The sequence below is a fragment of the Phyllobates terribilis genome, unplaced genomic scaffold (assembly GCF_046119375.1).
Source record: "Phyllobates terribilis strain yellow unplaced genomic scaffold, ASM4611937v1 Scaffold_5__5_contigs__length_657084704, whole genome shotgun sequence".
In the NCBI taxonomy this organism is placed as follows: Eukaryota; Metazoa; Chordata; class Amphibia; order Anura; family Dendrobatidae; genus Phyllobates; species Phyllobates terribilis.
In genome coordinates, this window is record NW_027362765.1 from 96,951,219 (window position 1) to 96,967,642 (window position 16,424).

Here is a 16,424-nt window from a genome sequence, read left to right on the forward strand (position 1 = left end):
TGACTGAAAGCCGGAGGCTGCCGGGAGGAATAGAGTCCAATAGCCGGGCTTCCAATGTAGTGGCCGCACTGCTTTAGTACACTATAACCAGCGGATTAATTTAATTTGCATCAGATTCTCACTCTGAATTGAGCTCATCTCCCTGACTCAAATTTCTGGAGATTCGTGCAACTTTCTGCTAAAGGCTAAAAGGAGACGACCTTTATGTCTTTTCTAAAACGGAGGAGACAATTTTTGGAAGCTGCCTCGTGGATGGAAACCAATGACACAGACTAATGTTTAAAAAAAAAATAAAAAATTTAAATTTATTTAAATCTTACAAAATACAATCTCAATTATTCTCACAATTATCCCAAGAAAAAAATAAATTAATAATTTATTCAACATTTCACCAGATGTCATAATAATACTTGTGCATGTCACCTAAAATCAAAAAATCCACTCAAGTTCATTATTTTCCCTAATTCATTCAACCCAATCTTAGTTACTTTTTTTGGGGGTAGGGGCCAGTGACAATTAACATAGCTGCTATTACATCAGAACTTTTCCACAAGCTTCTAAATCACTGTAAAATTCATTGAACCCTCATCAACAGGGTGTCTGAATTATTTAAAGTCATATCAATCAGTTTTATGTACTATTCTAAGGGTGAAGGACCTTAAAAGCATTTCAACTTTTGCTTATAAGGAGATGCGGACTTGGTAACGAGGGAGACCCCAGTGTGCTCAGTCATAGCTAAAAAACACAGCCAACTTGTAATACCACATTGCTCCCGTAGTGGCCACTGCAGAAGAAACATGAGGGTTTCAATGTCATAAAAAAAATTCAACAATTGAAAAAAAAAATCTAAATGATGAATTCTTTTATTTAAAAAAATAATTTACTTTTTTTTTCTAAATGATATAAAATATGTAAAAATATAAATATATATTTTTCCACTTTTAAACACTAGGGGGAGCAGCTATGAAAATCTAGTGTAGTGCTAGCTTACATTATGACTGTAGTAAATGTGGGCGGGGTCTGCTCACGTGTGTGATGCCTCCCCTCCTGAGTGTTTGGAAAAGGATAAGGGAGGATGAAATTTAGGGTCACAGTGCGGAGCCATATTGTTGGTGACTGCAAAGTGATACTGCGATATAAACAGCGTCACAGAGGACAGATGGCAGCGCCGATTCTGTTCCCGCTGCGTTGCTTAATTCATCTCGCACTAGGATTAGATATGCGGAAGTGTATCACATGCTGGAATTAGATACACGGAGTGTGTCTTATGGTGAGGAGTGTATTACACGGTGGGATTAGATACACAAAGTGTATCATGACCTGGGATTAGATACGTGGAGTGTATCGTGCTAGGGTTGGCGATATGGCTCAGCGGAGTGTATCACACAGGATTGGATTAGATACACGGAGTGTAAAATGGAGGATGAAATTAGATAAACGGAGTGTATCACCCAGGTTGGGATTAGATTTACGACTAAGTAGACTGTATCACACAGGATTGGATTAGATACATCATGTAAAACACAGGATTGGATTAGATACACAAAGCAAAAAACAGTGGGATTAGATGCACGGCTCAGCACATTGTTTCACACATGATGGGATTAAATACATGGCTCAGCGGACTGTATGACACATGACGGGATTAGATACAGGGATTAGCGGACAGTATGACACACGATGGGATTAAATACATGGCTCAGTAGACTGACACATGATGGAATTAGATACAGGGCTCAGCGGACTGTATGATGCATGACTGTATTAGATACATAGCTCAGTAGACTGTATGACACATGATGGAATTAGATACATGGCTCAGCGGACTGTATGACACATGACGGGATTAGATACAGGGATTAGCGGACAGTATGACACACGATGGGATTAAATACATGGCTCAGTAGACTGACACATGATGGAATTAGATACAGGGCTCAGCGGACTGTATGATGCATGACTGTACTAGATACATAGCTCAGTAGACTGTATGACACATGATGGAATTAGATACATGGCTCTGCTATGTCATTGAAAAGCCTGTTTACAGACATGTGAATGAGGCTTGATGACATAGCAGAGCTGAGTCAGTGTTAAGAGCACAGTAGTGTGATGATTTCTCTGCTGTACTTTGAACACTGCAGCATGAATAGCGGCAGTGAGCACAAGTCTGGCAGCCTGGTGTTTTACTCAGAGTAGTACTGCGGCAGTGACTTCTTCCAGAGGTGAGAACAGCTTGGAAGCCTTGGATTAGTAGTGCAACACCAGACTGCCGATCTTTGCTAACCGCCACTGCCCTGTACCTCCTTGATCATCAACCTTTGTGGAATATTGAAGTCCGGATGATTCTAATATGGAATATGATCATTTCCCGATTAAAGGATTTGTGCTGTATAATTGGCCATGTGGTTCTGGGGTCTGGGAAAGCTGTGGTGACTGAGACAGGGACTTATTCACAGATAATTTATTCTACTTTATGAAGAAAGCTTTTCAAGTTTTGGATTTTGGAAATAAAAAGAACCCTTCATTCAGTCTGCTGGGGTCCTCGCTGAAGGCCCGAGCCCAACTTTTAAGGCATGTTCTAGTGAGAGCCCATCACACGGTTTGATACCGTCAATGTCCTATCCCACCAGTGCAGAAAGGAGGCGGGAGGGTAGTAGCCTCCGTACCCTTGTCCCATGGTGGCCATTTCGAGTCACATGACTGGGTGTGATGCCTTCCGTCTCAGCCCCTCATATACAGCTTTATCACCCCGGCCTCGTGCAGCTTCAGCCAGAGAATCATCTCCTTACGGAAACTGTGGTTGGCATAGAAATGGACCTTATGGTAGATGGTGTCAAAGTAGTGGTCTGAATATTTCTCGTAGCTTGACGTCATAAATCCATAAGCGCTAACCTGACGGGGAAAAAAAGGCAGGGGTTAATTCTGACGTGCTAATAAGGAACTTTTCGATTATTTGTAGGACCCTGGTAGCACCTGCGAATACAAATAAAATGGTGAATTGAAACATTTTGTGGTATGTATGATGTTTTGAACATTTTTTCGTTGTATTTATTTCAGGTGAGGAGCTTTGACCGAAAATGGCATTTCTGACCTTTTCAATTCTTTTTTACTTTTTATGTATCGGACATTTACGGATTCGGCGATACCACATATGTCTACTTTTTTTTTATTGTTTTAATTATTATATTGGGAAGTATAGGGATTCACATTTGTTATTTTTTACATCTTCTAAAGCTTTTGTTAATTTTTTCCTTTAATCCTTTTTCATCATATGATCACTTGTACAATATATTCAAACACTTAATTTCAGTATAAAAGACCATAAAAATGGTGGCGACCCTCGATATTTTAGATACAAGTGTCTCCTGTTTTTTTTTTTCCCCGTTTATCAGTCTTGGCATCTTTCAGTTCCATTTCCAACCTGCAGGCGGCGATCATGCCACAACTTTTTACGTGGGGTCGCCATATTGCTCCTTAGGACAAGTACTCCATATTGTTGACTTATGGTATCTTCAGACACTGATTCCCTATGAACATCTTTTGTTAATAGTTGCCATGAAGGCTGTAACTGCACCTACAATTATTTGGATGATGGCCAACTAAGTAATAAAGGTTGCCACCTTCACTTTCCCAAAATACAGACAGGATTAAAAGGTGTTTTTTTTCAAGGGTATGGCTTTACCAAAAAAATCCCTTTTTTAATTTATTCTTTTTCCATATAAGTTGCTGGGGTCTACGCCAGTGTGGGGCTTCATGCTAGCTTCCCTGCTGGTATCTGGATTTTAAAGATGTAATGAAGCTGCCAACATCTTTGGTGGTTAATGTGGTGAAGCCGTTAATATCCGTATCCTTGATGGTCCAAGTTAATCTCGGCAACCCTGGTGGTCAAGGGAAGTTGGATTTAATGCCAGCAACCCTGGTGGTCTATAACAGATGAGGCTAATTCCAAAATCTCTGGTTGTTTCAGGCAGATAGGGTTAAATGCCAGCCTCTCTGGTGGTCTAGAGAGGTTGGTTTTAAATCCAGCAACCCTTGTGGTCTAGGGCAGATGAAGTTAATGTCAGCAAACCTGGTGGTTTAGGGAAGTTGGATTTAATGCCAGTAATACTGGTGGTCTAGGGCAGATGGGGCTAATGTCAATAACTATGGTAGGTAGGGTTAATGGCAGCATCCCAGGTGGTCTAGGGCAGATAGGGTTGGTGGTCTACAGTAGACACTGTTAATGTCAGCATCACTGGAGATCTAGGATATAAGAAGGTAATGTCAACACCCCCAGTGGTCTATGGAAGTTGGATTTAATGCCAGAAACCATGGTGGGCTCTGGTAGATGGGGTTAATGTCCGCATCCCATGGTGGTCAAAGACAGTGAAACATCCCTTGTGGTCTAGGGCAAATATTAATGTCAACATCCCTGGTGGTCTACGACAGATGGGGTAATATGAACATGTACATGAAAATGTAATATTAGCATTGGCCTACTGGCTTTACCAAACAAAGAAGTTAGGGAACTGGTGGCCACCATAGCCTGCCATACATGGATGGTCCTGCTGCTTCAGGGTGACAGTTCTATTTTGTCAGAGGACCTGACTAATCCAGGAAGGTCCTGAACTGTAGACATCGCTCTAGGACATGAAAATACGCTAATAAAACACATGGAAGGATATGCGTATGGTTGTGGTATTTTACAGTAACCATGCTGCCTCCCAAATATGTGCTCTCTCACCTGGTCACAAGTGTGTATGGCAGCCAACAGCAGTGAGGCTCCTGTAGACGGGCGATAAATGTTACGACTTTTTGATTCTAAAATCTTGTGATAGAGGAACCTGCAAAAGTAAAACAAAAATGAATATGGGGACTAAAGGCCTATAAAACCATCTCCGCACAAGGCCAGATTATGGCCCTATCTGAGCACAAAATAGCTCCATGTGAACATAGTCACTTCTATCGAATAACTACTATAATACAGTCCCTATTTCCAAGAAAATAACTACGAGGGTCAGTCAATAAGTAATGCCTCCTATTTTTTTCTCCTTAAATAAGGTAGTTATGTTAAATATTTGAATTTGGCACAATTCCTCAAACCTTCTTCTCCAATCCACAGCAATTGCAACTTCCTGCACCAACAGGTGGCAGGACTGTATCCGTTTGCAAAATGGCTAACATCGATGTTCGTATTAGACAACGTTCTGTGATTGAATTCTTGCAGAAGGTGAAACGCCCATTCGAATTCATGAGAGTCTGAAAAATGTGTCCGGTGATGCAACATTGGATGTCAGTACTGTTAGACGATGGGTTCATCGCTGTAACACAGCTGAAGGGCCATCATATCCATTGGCTGACAAAATGCGGAGTGGCAGGCCAGTAACCGCAGTGACTCCAAGCAACATTCAGCGAGTCAATGACATCATTCGTGGTGACCGCCGGGTGACTGCAGATGAATTGTGTGGCATTATCTGCCTCAGTAAAGGCAGTGTGATGAAAATTATTGGACAACTGGGATACAGAAACGTTTGTGCATGGTGGGTCCCAAGAATGCTTTTTACCATGCTGGAATACATGCCCTTGTTAAACGGTGGACCAAGACTGTGGAAATGAATGGAGATTATATTGAAAAGTGACAAATTAATCGTTAATATTGTGGTTTTCAACCTATGTAATTGCATTTGAATTTCTTGCCAATTAAAAGGAGAAAAAAAATAGGAGGCATTACTTATTGACTGTCCCTCGTACTATAATACTGCTTCCTATGTACAAGAATATAACTACTATAATACTGCTCCTATGTACAAGAATATATCTACTATAATACTGCTCCTATGTACAAGAATATAACTACTATAATACTGCTCCTATGTACAAGAATATAACTACTATAATACTGCCCCCTATATACAAGAATATAACTACTATAATACTGCTCCTATGCACAAGAATATATCTACTATAATACTGCTCCTATGTACAAGAATGTAACTACTATAATACTGCCCCTATGTACAAGAATATAACTACTATAATACTGCTCCTATGTACAAGAATATATCTACTATAATACTGCTCCTATGTACAAGAATATATCTACTATAATATATTCTTGTACATTGGAGCAGTATTATAGTACTTATATTCTTGTACATAGTGGTATTATCGTAGGTTCTGTATATTACTGTATTGAAGAGCAGTATTATAGTAGATATATTATTGTACATAGGAGAAGTATTATAGTAGATATATTCTTGTACATAGGAGCAGTATTATAATAGATATATTCTTGTACATAGAACTGTATATCTACTATAATACTTCTATGAAAGTTTGGGCACCCCTATTAATCTTAAGCTTAATGTTATATAAAAAATGGTGTTTTTGCAACAGCTATTTCAGTTTGATTTATGTAATAACTGTTGGACACGGTAATGTTTCTGCCTTGAAATGAGGTTTATTGTACTAACAGAAAATGTGCAATCTGCATTCAAACAAAATTTGACAAGTGCATAAGTATGGGCACCCTTATCATTTTCTTGTTTTAAATACTCCTACCTACTTTTTACTGACTTACTAAAGCACTTTTTTTGGTTTTGTAACCTCATTGAGCTTTGAACTTCATAGCCAGGTGTATGCAATCATGAGAAAAGCTACTTAAAGTGGCCACTTGCAAGTTGTTCTCCTGTTTGAATCTCCTCTGAAGAGTGGCATCATGGGCTCCTCAAAGCAACTGTCAAATGATCTGAAAACAAAGATTATTCAACATAGTTGTTCAGGGGAAGGATACAAAAAGCTGTCTCAGAGATTTAACCTGTCCATTTCCACTGTGAGGAACATAGTAAGGAAATAGAAGAACACAAGGACAGTTCTTGTTAAGGCCAGAAGTGGCAGGCCAAGAAAAACATCAGAAAGGCAGAGAAGAAGAATGGCGAGATCAGTCAAGGACAATCCTCAGACCACCTCCAGAGAGCTGCAGCATCAACTTGCTGCAGATGGTGTCACTGTGCATCGGTCAACTATACAACGCACTTTGCACAATGAGAAGCTGTATGGGAGAGTGATGCGAGAGAAGCCGTTTCTGCAAGCACGCCACAAACAGAGTCGGCTGAGGTATGCAAAGCACATTTGGAGAAGCCAATTTCTTTTTGGAAGAAGGTCCTGTGGACTGATGAAACCAAGATTGAGTTGTTTGGTTATACAAAAAGGCGTTATGCATGGCGGCAAAAAAACACAGCATTCCAAGAAAAACACTTGCTACCCACAGTAAAATTTGGTGGAGGTTCCATCATGCTTTGGGGCTGTGTGGCCAATGCCGGCACCGGGAATCTTGTTAAAGTTGAGGGACGCATGGATTCCACTCAGTATCAGCAGATTCTTGACAATAATGTTCAAGAATCAGAGACAAAGTTGAAGTTACGCAGGGGATGGATCTTTCAGCAAGACAATGATCCAAAACACCGCTCCAAATCTACTCAGGCATTCATGCAGAGGAACAATTACAATGTTCTGGAATGGCCATCCCAGTCCCCAGACCTGAATATCATTGAACATCTGTGGGATCATTTGAAGAGGGCTGTCCATGCTCGGCGACCATCAAACTTAACTGAACTGGAGTTGTTTTGTAAAGAGGAATGGTCAAAAATACCTTCATCTAGGATCCAGGAACTCATTAAAAGCTACAGGAAGCGACTAGAGTCTGTTATTTTTGCAAAAGGAGGATCTACTAAATATTAATGTCACTTTTCTGGTGAGGTGCCCATACTTATGCACCTGTCAAATTTTGTTTGAATGCAGATTGCACATTTTCTGTTAGTACAATAAACCTCATTTCAAGGCAGAAACATTACTGTGTCCAACAGTTATTACATATATCAAACTGAAATAGCTGTTGCAAAAACACCAAGTTTTATAAAACATTAAGCTTAAGATTAATAGGGGTGCCCAAACTTTTTCATATAACTGTATTATTGTACATAAGAGCAGTATTTATAGTAGATATATTCTTGTACATAGGAGAAGTATTATAGTAGATATATTCTTGTACATAGGAGCAGTATTATAGTAGATATATTCTTGTACATAGAAGTATTATAGTAGATATATTCTTGTACATAGGAGCAGTATTATAGTAGATATATTCTTGAACATAGGAGAAGTACTAGTAGATATATTCTTGTACACAGGAGCAGTTTTATAGTAGATATATTCTTGTACATAGGAGCAGTATCTACTATAATACTGCTCCTATGTACAAGAATATATCTACTATAATACTGCTCCTAGGGGGCAGTATTATAGTAGATATATTCTTGTACATAGGAGCAGTATTATAGTAGATATATTCTTGTACATAGGAGCAGTATTATAGTAGATACTGCTCCTATGTACAAGAATATATCTACTATAAAACTGCTCCTGTGTACAAGAATATAGCTACTATAATACTTCTCCTATGTACAAGAATATAACTACTATAATACTGCTCCTATGTACAGAGAGCAGTCTCAGAGATTTAACCTGTCCGTTTCCACTGTGAGGAACATAGTAAGGAAATAGAAGAACACAGGGACAGTTCTTGTTAAGGCCAGAAGTGGCAGGCCAAGAAAAACATCAGAAAGGCAGAGAAGAAGAATGGTGAGATCAGTCAAGGACAATCCTCAGACCACCTCCAGAGAGCTGCAGCATCAACTTGCTGCAGATGGTGTCACTGTGCATCGGTCAACTATACAACGCACTTTGCACAAGGAGAAGCTGTATGGGAGAGCGATGCGAAAGAAGCCGTTTCTGCAAGCACGCCACAAACAGAGTCGGCTGAGGTATGCAAAAGCACATTTGGAGAAGCCAATTTCTTTTTGGAAGAAGGTCCTGTGGACTGATGAAACCAAGATTGAGTTGTTTGGTCATACAAAAAGGCGTTATGCATGGCGGCAAAAAAACACAGCATTCCAAGAAAAACACTTGCTACCCACAGTAAAATTTGGTGGAGGTTCCATCATGCTTTGGGGCTGTGTGGCCAATGCCGGCACCGGGAATCTTGTTAAAGTTGAGGGACGCATGGATTCCACTCAGTATCAGAAGATTCTTGACAATAATGTTCAAGGAGAAATATTATAGTAGATATATTCTTGTACATAGGAGCAGTATTATAGTAGATATATTCTTGTACACAGGGGCAGTATTATAGTAGATATATTCTTGTACACAGGAGCAGTTTTATAGTAGTTATATTCTTATACATAGGGGGCAGTATTATAGTAGATATATTCTTGAACCTAGGAGCAGTATTATAGTAGATATATTCTTGTACATAGGAGCAGTATTATAGTAGTTATATTCTTGTACATAGGGGGCAGTATTATAGTAGATAGGAGCAGTATTATAGTAGTTATATTCTTATACATAGGGGGCAGTATTATAGTAGATATATTCTTGAACCTAGGAGCAGTATTATAGTAGATATATTCTTGTACATAGGAGCAGTATTATAGTAGATATATTCTTGTACATAGGGGCAGTATTATAGTAGATATATTCTTGTACACAGGAGCAGTTTTATAGTAGTTATATTCTTGTACATAGGAGCAGTATTATAGTAGATATATTCTTGTACATAGGAGAAGTACTAGTAGATATATTCTTGTACACAGGAGCAGTTTTATAGTAGATATATTCTTGTACATAGGAGCAGTATCTACTATAATACTGCTCCTATGTACAAGAATATATCTACTATAATACTGCCCCTACGTACAAGAATATAACTACTATAATACTGCTCCTATGTACAAGAATATATCTACTATAATACTGCTCCTAGGTTCAAGAATATATCTACTATAATACTGCCCCCTATGTATAAGAATATAACTACTATAATACTGCTCCTATCTACTATAATACTGCCCCCTATGTACAAGAATATAACTACTATAATACTGCTCCTATGTACAAGAATATATCTACTATAATACTGCTCCTAGGTTCAAGAATATATCTACTATAATACTGCCCCCTATGTATAAGAATATAACTACTATAATACTGCTCCTATCTACTATAATACTGCCCCCTATGTACAAGAATATAACTACTATAATACTGCTCCTATGTACAAGAATATATCTACTATAATACTGCTCTTCAATACAGTAATATACAGTACCTACGATAATACCACTATGTACAAGAATATAACTACTATAATACTGCTCCTATGTATAAGAATATATCTACTATAATACTTCTATGTACAATAATATATCTACTATAATATTGCTCTTCAATACAATAATATACAGTACCTACTATAATACCACTCCTATGTACAAGAATATAACTACTATAATACTTCTCCTATGTACAATAATATATCTACTATAATACTGCTCCTATGTACAAGAATATAACTACTATAATACTGCCCCCTATGTACAAGAATATAACTACTATAATACTGCTCCTATGTACAAGAATATAACTACTAGAATACTACCCCCTATATGCAAGAATATATCTACTATAATACTGCTCCTATGTACAAGAATATAACTACTATAATACTGCTCCTATGTACAAGAATATATCTACTATAATACTTCTCCTATGTACAAGAATATATCTACTATAATACTGCTCCTATGTACAAGAATATATCTACTATAATACTTCTCCTATGTACAAGAATATAACTACTATAATACTGCTCCTATGTACAAGAATATATCTACTATAAAACTGCTCCTATGTACAAGAATATATCTACTATAATACTGCTCCTATGTACAAGAATATATCTACTATAATACTGCCCCCTATATACAAGAATATAACTACTATAATACTGCTCCTATGCACAAGAATATAACTACTATAATACTGCCCCCTATGTACAAGAATATAACTACTATAATACTGCCCCTATGTACAAGAATATATCTACTATAATACTGCTCTTCAATACAATAATATACAGTACCTACTATAATACCACTCCTATGTACAAGAATATAACTACTATAATACTGCCCCCTATATGTAAGAATATAACTACTATAATACTGAGAAAGGAATAAGTCCAGCGCTATAAGTCCATAAAAAATCCATTCTTAATGGATTTTATACTATTTGAAGTTATGAAATAAATAAAGTCACAGTCCAAACATTAAAAACATACGCGTTTCGCATAAAACTTTTGTGTTTTCATTGGCTGTAAGCTCAAATCATCAACATTAACAGAAATAAACACTTGAAATAGATCACTCTGTTTGTAATGACTCTATATAATATATGAATTTCACTTTTTGTATTGAAGAACTGAAATAAATGAACTTTATGATATTCTGATTTTGTGAGAAGCACCTGTAACTACTATAAAACTGCTCCTATATAGAAGAATATAACTACTACAATACTTCCTCATCTCAACCAAGATATATATCATAATATATTATTAATGTCTGACTTCTATATAATAGACAATACATGTTCCAAGAATCAAATTTAATAGATCTGTTTGCTCATGAACAATACTTGGCAGGTGGGAGACGGATATCCTCCTGAGAAGGATCTAATTTGTCTTTTTTCTTTTCTAAGTACTGTAGTGAAGAATATACTGATGTTGTTGACAACCTTGTGCTCATTATTCATAATACTTGTCAGAAGAGACCAAAGTACAAGAACCCTTTATGGCAGAGATAAGGGGTGGAGATGTAGTAGAGCTGCGGTAATCATTCATGTAATATTAGTATGGAAGTTATTGACCTCACATTGGTTTGGTTGTTACTTCCCATACTAGTGGAATCATCATGGTAGATTTGAGTCTGGCCGAATTTTCCTCTGATGGCAATGTCTGATATCTAGATTTGTATGACTACTAAGAGCCTGGACTTTCCATGCGTTACCTTCCACTAGGATTTGAGCCTGGTGATGTCACTAATCTTGCTTCAAGGAGGTCCCAGCCTACCCACCATTGTGTCACCATTTTTGTCTATTTGTTCTCTGATTTCCAAGCAAGTCCAAGTCTCTTCTAAGGGTCGTTCTCATATTAAGGTTCTTATTACAGGAATAAACCCTTTTCTTTTGGAGGTATTTCTATAGAGCAGGTGCTGATGGGAACACATCCTTTTATCTTAGAAGCTAATGCTTAGGTCAATATACTGTGTATATACCATTCAGAGATGATAAATAGGACACACCACTGCACATACAGAGACAGAAAACCCGATGAGGCGCTCCCATGAAGAAATCCATCTCTCATTGAAAAATGCTCATATTTACAGTTACCGCCTGCCCAAACTCAATAGTCAGTGTCTTAACCCCTTGACCTCGAAGCCTTTTTTCACCTTCCAGGCCAATTTTTTTAATTCTGACCACTGTCACTTTATGAGGTAATAACTCTGGAACGTTTCAACGTATTCCCCTGATTCTGAGATTGTTTTTTCGTGACATATTGTACTTCATGATAGTGGTAACATTTCTTTGAAATGACTTGCGTTTATTTGTGAGTAAATCGGAAATTTGACGAAAATTTAGCAATTTTCAAACTTTTCATTTTTATGCCTCTAAATCAGAGCGCTATGTCACACAGATAGTTAATAAATAACATTTCCCACATGTTTCCTTTACATCAGCATAATTTTTGAAACAATTTTTTTTTGTTAGGAAGTTAGAAGGGTTAAAAGTTGACCAGCGATTTCTCATTTTTACAACAAAATTAACAAAACCCTTTTTTTAGGGACCACATCACATTTGAAGTCACTTTGAGGGGTCTATATGACAGAAAATACCCAAAAAACTGCACCCCTCAAGGTGCTCAAAGCCAAATTCAAGAAGTTTATTAACCCTTCAGGTGCTTCATGGGAATTAATAGAATGTGGAAAGAAAAAATAAACATTTTAACTGTTTTTCACACACATTTTCCTTTAGACCCAATTTTTTTTACTTTCACAAGGGTAACAGGAGAAAATGGAACCCAAAATTTGTTGTGCAATTTCCTGAACACACACACCCCATATGTGGGGGAAAACCACTGTTTGGGCGAACGGCAGCGCTTGGAAGGGAAGGAGTGCTATTTGACTTTTTGAATGTAACATTTCCTGGCATAATTAGTGGACGCCATGTCGCATTTGGAGAGCCCCTGATGTGCCCAAACAGTAGAAACCCCCCACAATTGACACCATTCTGGAAACTAGACCCCTCAGGTAACTTGTATAGATGTGTGGCAAGCACCTATAACTTGTGAGTTTTGCTTACAACTGTGTCTCTGGGAACATTCACTGCATTTGGTTTTGTATCCTTTTACTTATTAATGAAAGACAATGATTTTACTCTGAAGTGTTTGGACAACTCTCTTGTCAACCCAAGAATGTTAGTGACCTGTAGGTTATTACCCATGAGGAATGGGCTAGCCTAAGATTCTTCAAGAATGCTGCCAGAAGTTGGTGTCTGGCTACTCATCAATTCTGCAGCAGGTCATATCAGCCAGAGTGGCATTACTAAATACTAAAAATGATTGCTATGAAAAGGTGAATTCTGAGAATGCAGTAGTTCTTGTGTTATTAGTTTACAGTAAAAAGTTTGTGTGCATCTATATACGTATAAATATATATACTGTATCGGGGTAGACACATCATTGGTGCAATCTGTGCAGCTGCACAGGGGCCCAAGAGGTAAGGGCGTCCATTTCCACCTCTAAACCAGGTCTAATTTTGCATTATGATAAGCTATTGGACTGCAAAGGGACCATGTATTCTAAAGGAAATGATACATGGGTTTTCTAAATATTTAAAAAATATAAATCTGAAAATGGTGATGTGCATTTGTATTCAGCCCCCTGAGTCAGTACTTTCTAGGACAGCCTTTCTCTGCAATTACTGCTGCAAGTCTTTTGGGGTCTGTCTCTACCTGCTTTGCACATCTAGTAGCTGAAATTTTCGCCCATTCTTCTTTGCACACTCACATATATTAATGTGTGTATGTATATGTGTGGCGCCCCTGCGGGCTCAGTCGCCACAGAGGTACGGTTTCTCACCCACAGGTGTGGTGCCCCACTCTCAGGTAAGGAGGGAGTACTGCCCAGGACCCACCCACCTGCATCCAATACTACACCATTCCAGACCAGCAGACGAGGCAAGATGCACTGGCTTATGCTGAGCCCTGTCCCTGGTTGGAAGTGGGGGGAACCAAGTAGTGGGTATGGGTGGAGGAAGCAGAACAGGGGAGCAATTCAGAAGGAGTATAAAATGGGGAACCATCTTGGGAGAGAGAGTTCAGTCTGAGGAAGAGTTCAGTTTGAGAGGAGAAGGAGTGGGAGCAGGAGCTCTGTAGGAGCTCTGCTCAGGAAGAGAGGAGCGGCCTAGACTGAGAGGCCCAGGAGGACAGGCTGGCAGAGGGAAGGCTCCAGGAACAAGGGGATCCCAGGGGCACGGCGAGTGTGGAAGCCACCCGTGCGCCCGAATCTACAAGAACGTGGAGGGATCAGGCCGCAAAGGGGACCGGCCCCTAACTAGTGGAGAACTACAAGGCTCAGCTAGGAACCGGAAGCTACTGTACATTCAGGGTGCAGCTGCTCACTACCGCAACTATATCGTCAAAAAGGTGGCCCGCCAAAATCAGAGGCTACCCGCTTGGGACACTGGTTGCGAGGCACGGGGCAGGAGGGTGAGAGCCAGCACAGGAAGACGACCGAGGAAGGCACACAGAATGGGGTCCCGTTAAGTACTCCTGAAATACCTGGGAGATTGCTGAACCCCTCCCTTGGTGAACACAGGACGGCGTGGGAGGTTACCCTGGCACTGGTAACCTGGAGTCTGACAACTGTGAGTAAATCTGAAAGACTGCACCCCACTGTGTCTTGGAATTATTATCTGCGCCATCACCTGCATTACACAGCACCAACCGCACCTACCTCATAGCATCACTACATCCTGCCCTGGAGCTAAGCTCTGCCTGTGGAGAGCTGAACCAACTCTGTTGCTTCACCACCAGCTCCAGAGAGCATGAGGCAGACTCTACCACCCACAGAAGTTGCTCAGGTAGTGCAGCTCATCCAGGATGGCACATTAATGCAAGCTGTGGCAAGAAGGTTTGCTGTGTCTGCCAGCATAGTGTCCAGAGGCTGGAGGCGCTACCAGGAGACAGGCCAGTACACCAGGAGACGTGGAGGGGGCCGTAGGAGGGCAACAACCCAGCAGCAGGACCGCTACCTCCGTCTTTGTGCAAGGAAGAACAGGAGGAGCACTGCCAGAGCCCTGCAAAATGACCTCCAGCAGGCAACAAATGTGCATGTGTCTGCACAAACGGTTACAAACCGACTCCATGAGGGTGGTATGAGGGCCCAACGTCCACAGATGGGGGTTGTGTTCACAGCCCAACAATGTGCAGGACGCTTGGAATTTGCCACAGAACACCAGAATTGGCAAAGTCGCCACTGGCGCCCTGTGCTCTTCACAGATGAAAGCAGGTTCACACTGAGCACATACGACAGACGTGACAGAGTCTGGAGACGCCGTGGAGAGTGATCTGCTGCCTGCAACATCCTTCAGCATGACCGGTTTGGCAGTGGGTCAGTAAAGGTGTGGGGTGGCATTTCTTGGAGGGCCGCACAGCCCTCCATGTGCTCGCCAGAGGTAGCCTGACTGCCATTAGGTACCGAGATGAGATCCTCAGACCCCTTGTGAGACCATATGCTGATGCGGTTGGCCCTGGGTTCCTCCTAATGCAGGACAATGCCAGACCTCATGTAGCTGGAGTGTGTCAGCAGTTCCTGCAAGATGAAGGCATTGAAGCTATGGACTTGTTCCCCAGACCTGAATCCGATTGAGCACATCTGGGACATCATGTCTCGCTCCATCCACCAACGTCACGTTGCACCACAAACTCTCCAGGAGTTGGCGGATGCTTTAGTCCAGGTCTGGCAGGAGATCCCACAGGAGACCATCCACACCCTCATCAGGAGCATGCCCAGGCATTGTAGGGAGGTCATACAGGCACGTGGAGGCCACACACAATACTGAGCCTCACTTTGACTTGTTTTAAGGACATTACATCATGGTTGGATCAGCCTGTAGTGTGTTTTTCCACTTTAATTTTGGGGGGTGACTCCAAATCCAGGCCTCCATTGGTTAATAAATTTGATTTCCATTGATGATTTTTGTGTGATTTTGTTGTCAGCACATTCAACTTTGTACAGAACAAAGTATTCAATGAGAATATTTCATTCATTCAGATCTAGGATGTGTTATTTGAGTGTTCCCTTTATTTTTTTGAGCAGTGTATATATATTTATAGCCAGTGAAGGTAAAGAACCCACCTGTTTCTCAAGTAACGCATAAAGTCAGGGTGCAGGATCTTAAAATGTTCTGTTGTCAGGTTCTTCCCGAAATATTTTGCAGGGCTATAGACAGAGAAAAGAAGTGGGTTAAACTATGGTTATAATA

At 40.0% G+C, this 16,424-nt stretch overlaps 1 protein-coding gene across 3 annotated transcripts in view; it reads right to left on the reverse strand.

Moving 5' to 3' along the window:
- Positions 1 to 278: 278 nt before the first annotated feature.
- The window catches only part of LOC141272188 (alpha-N-acetylgalactosaminide alpha-2,6-sialyltransferase 2-like), a 56,351-nt gene continuing 40,205 nt past the window's right edge, over positions 279 to 16,424 (reverse strand). For all 3 annotated transcript variants that reach the window (XM_073682585.1, XM_073682583.1, XM_073682584.1), the window contains exons 7-9: positions 16,298 to 16,381; positions 4,727 to 4,826; positions 279 to 2,895 (exon numbers count right to left, since the gene is read on the reverse strand). In XM_073682585.1, coding sequence (XP_073538686.1) covers positions 2,725 to 2,895; positions 4,727 to 4,826; positions 16,298 to 16,381 — 355 coding nt within the window. In that variant the 3' untranslated portion in view covers positions 279 to 2,724. The remainder of the gene's footprint in view (positions 2,896 to 4,726; positions 4,827 to 16,297; positions 16,382 to 16,424) is intronic.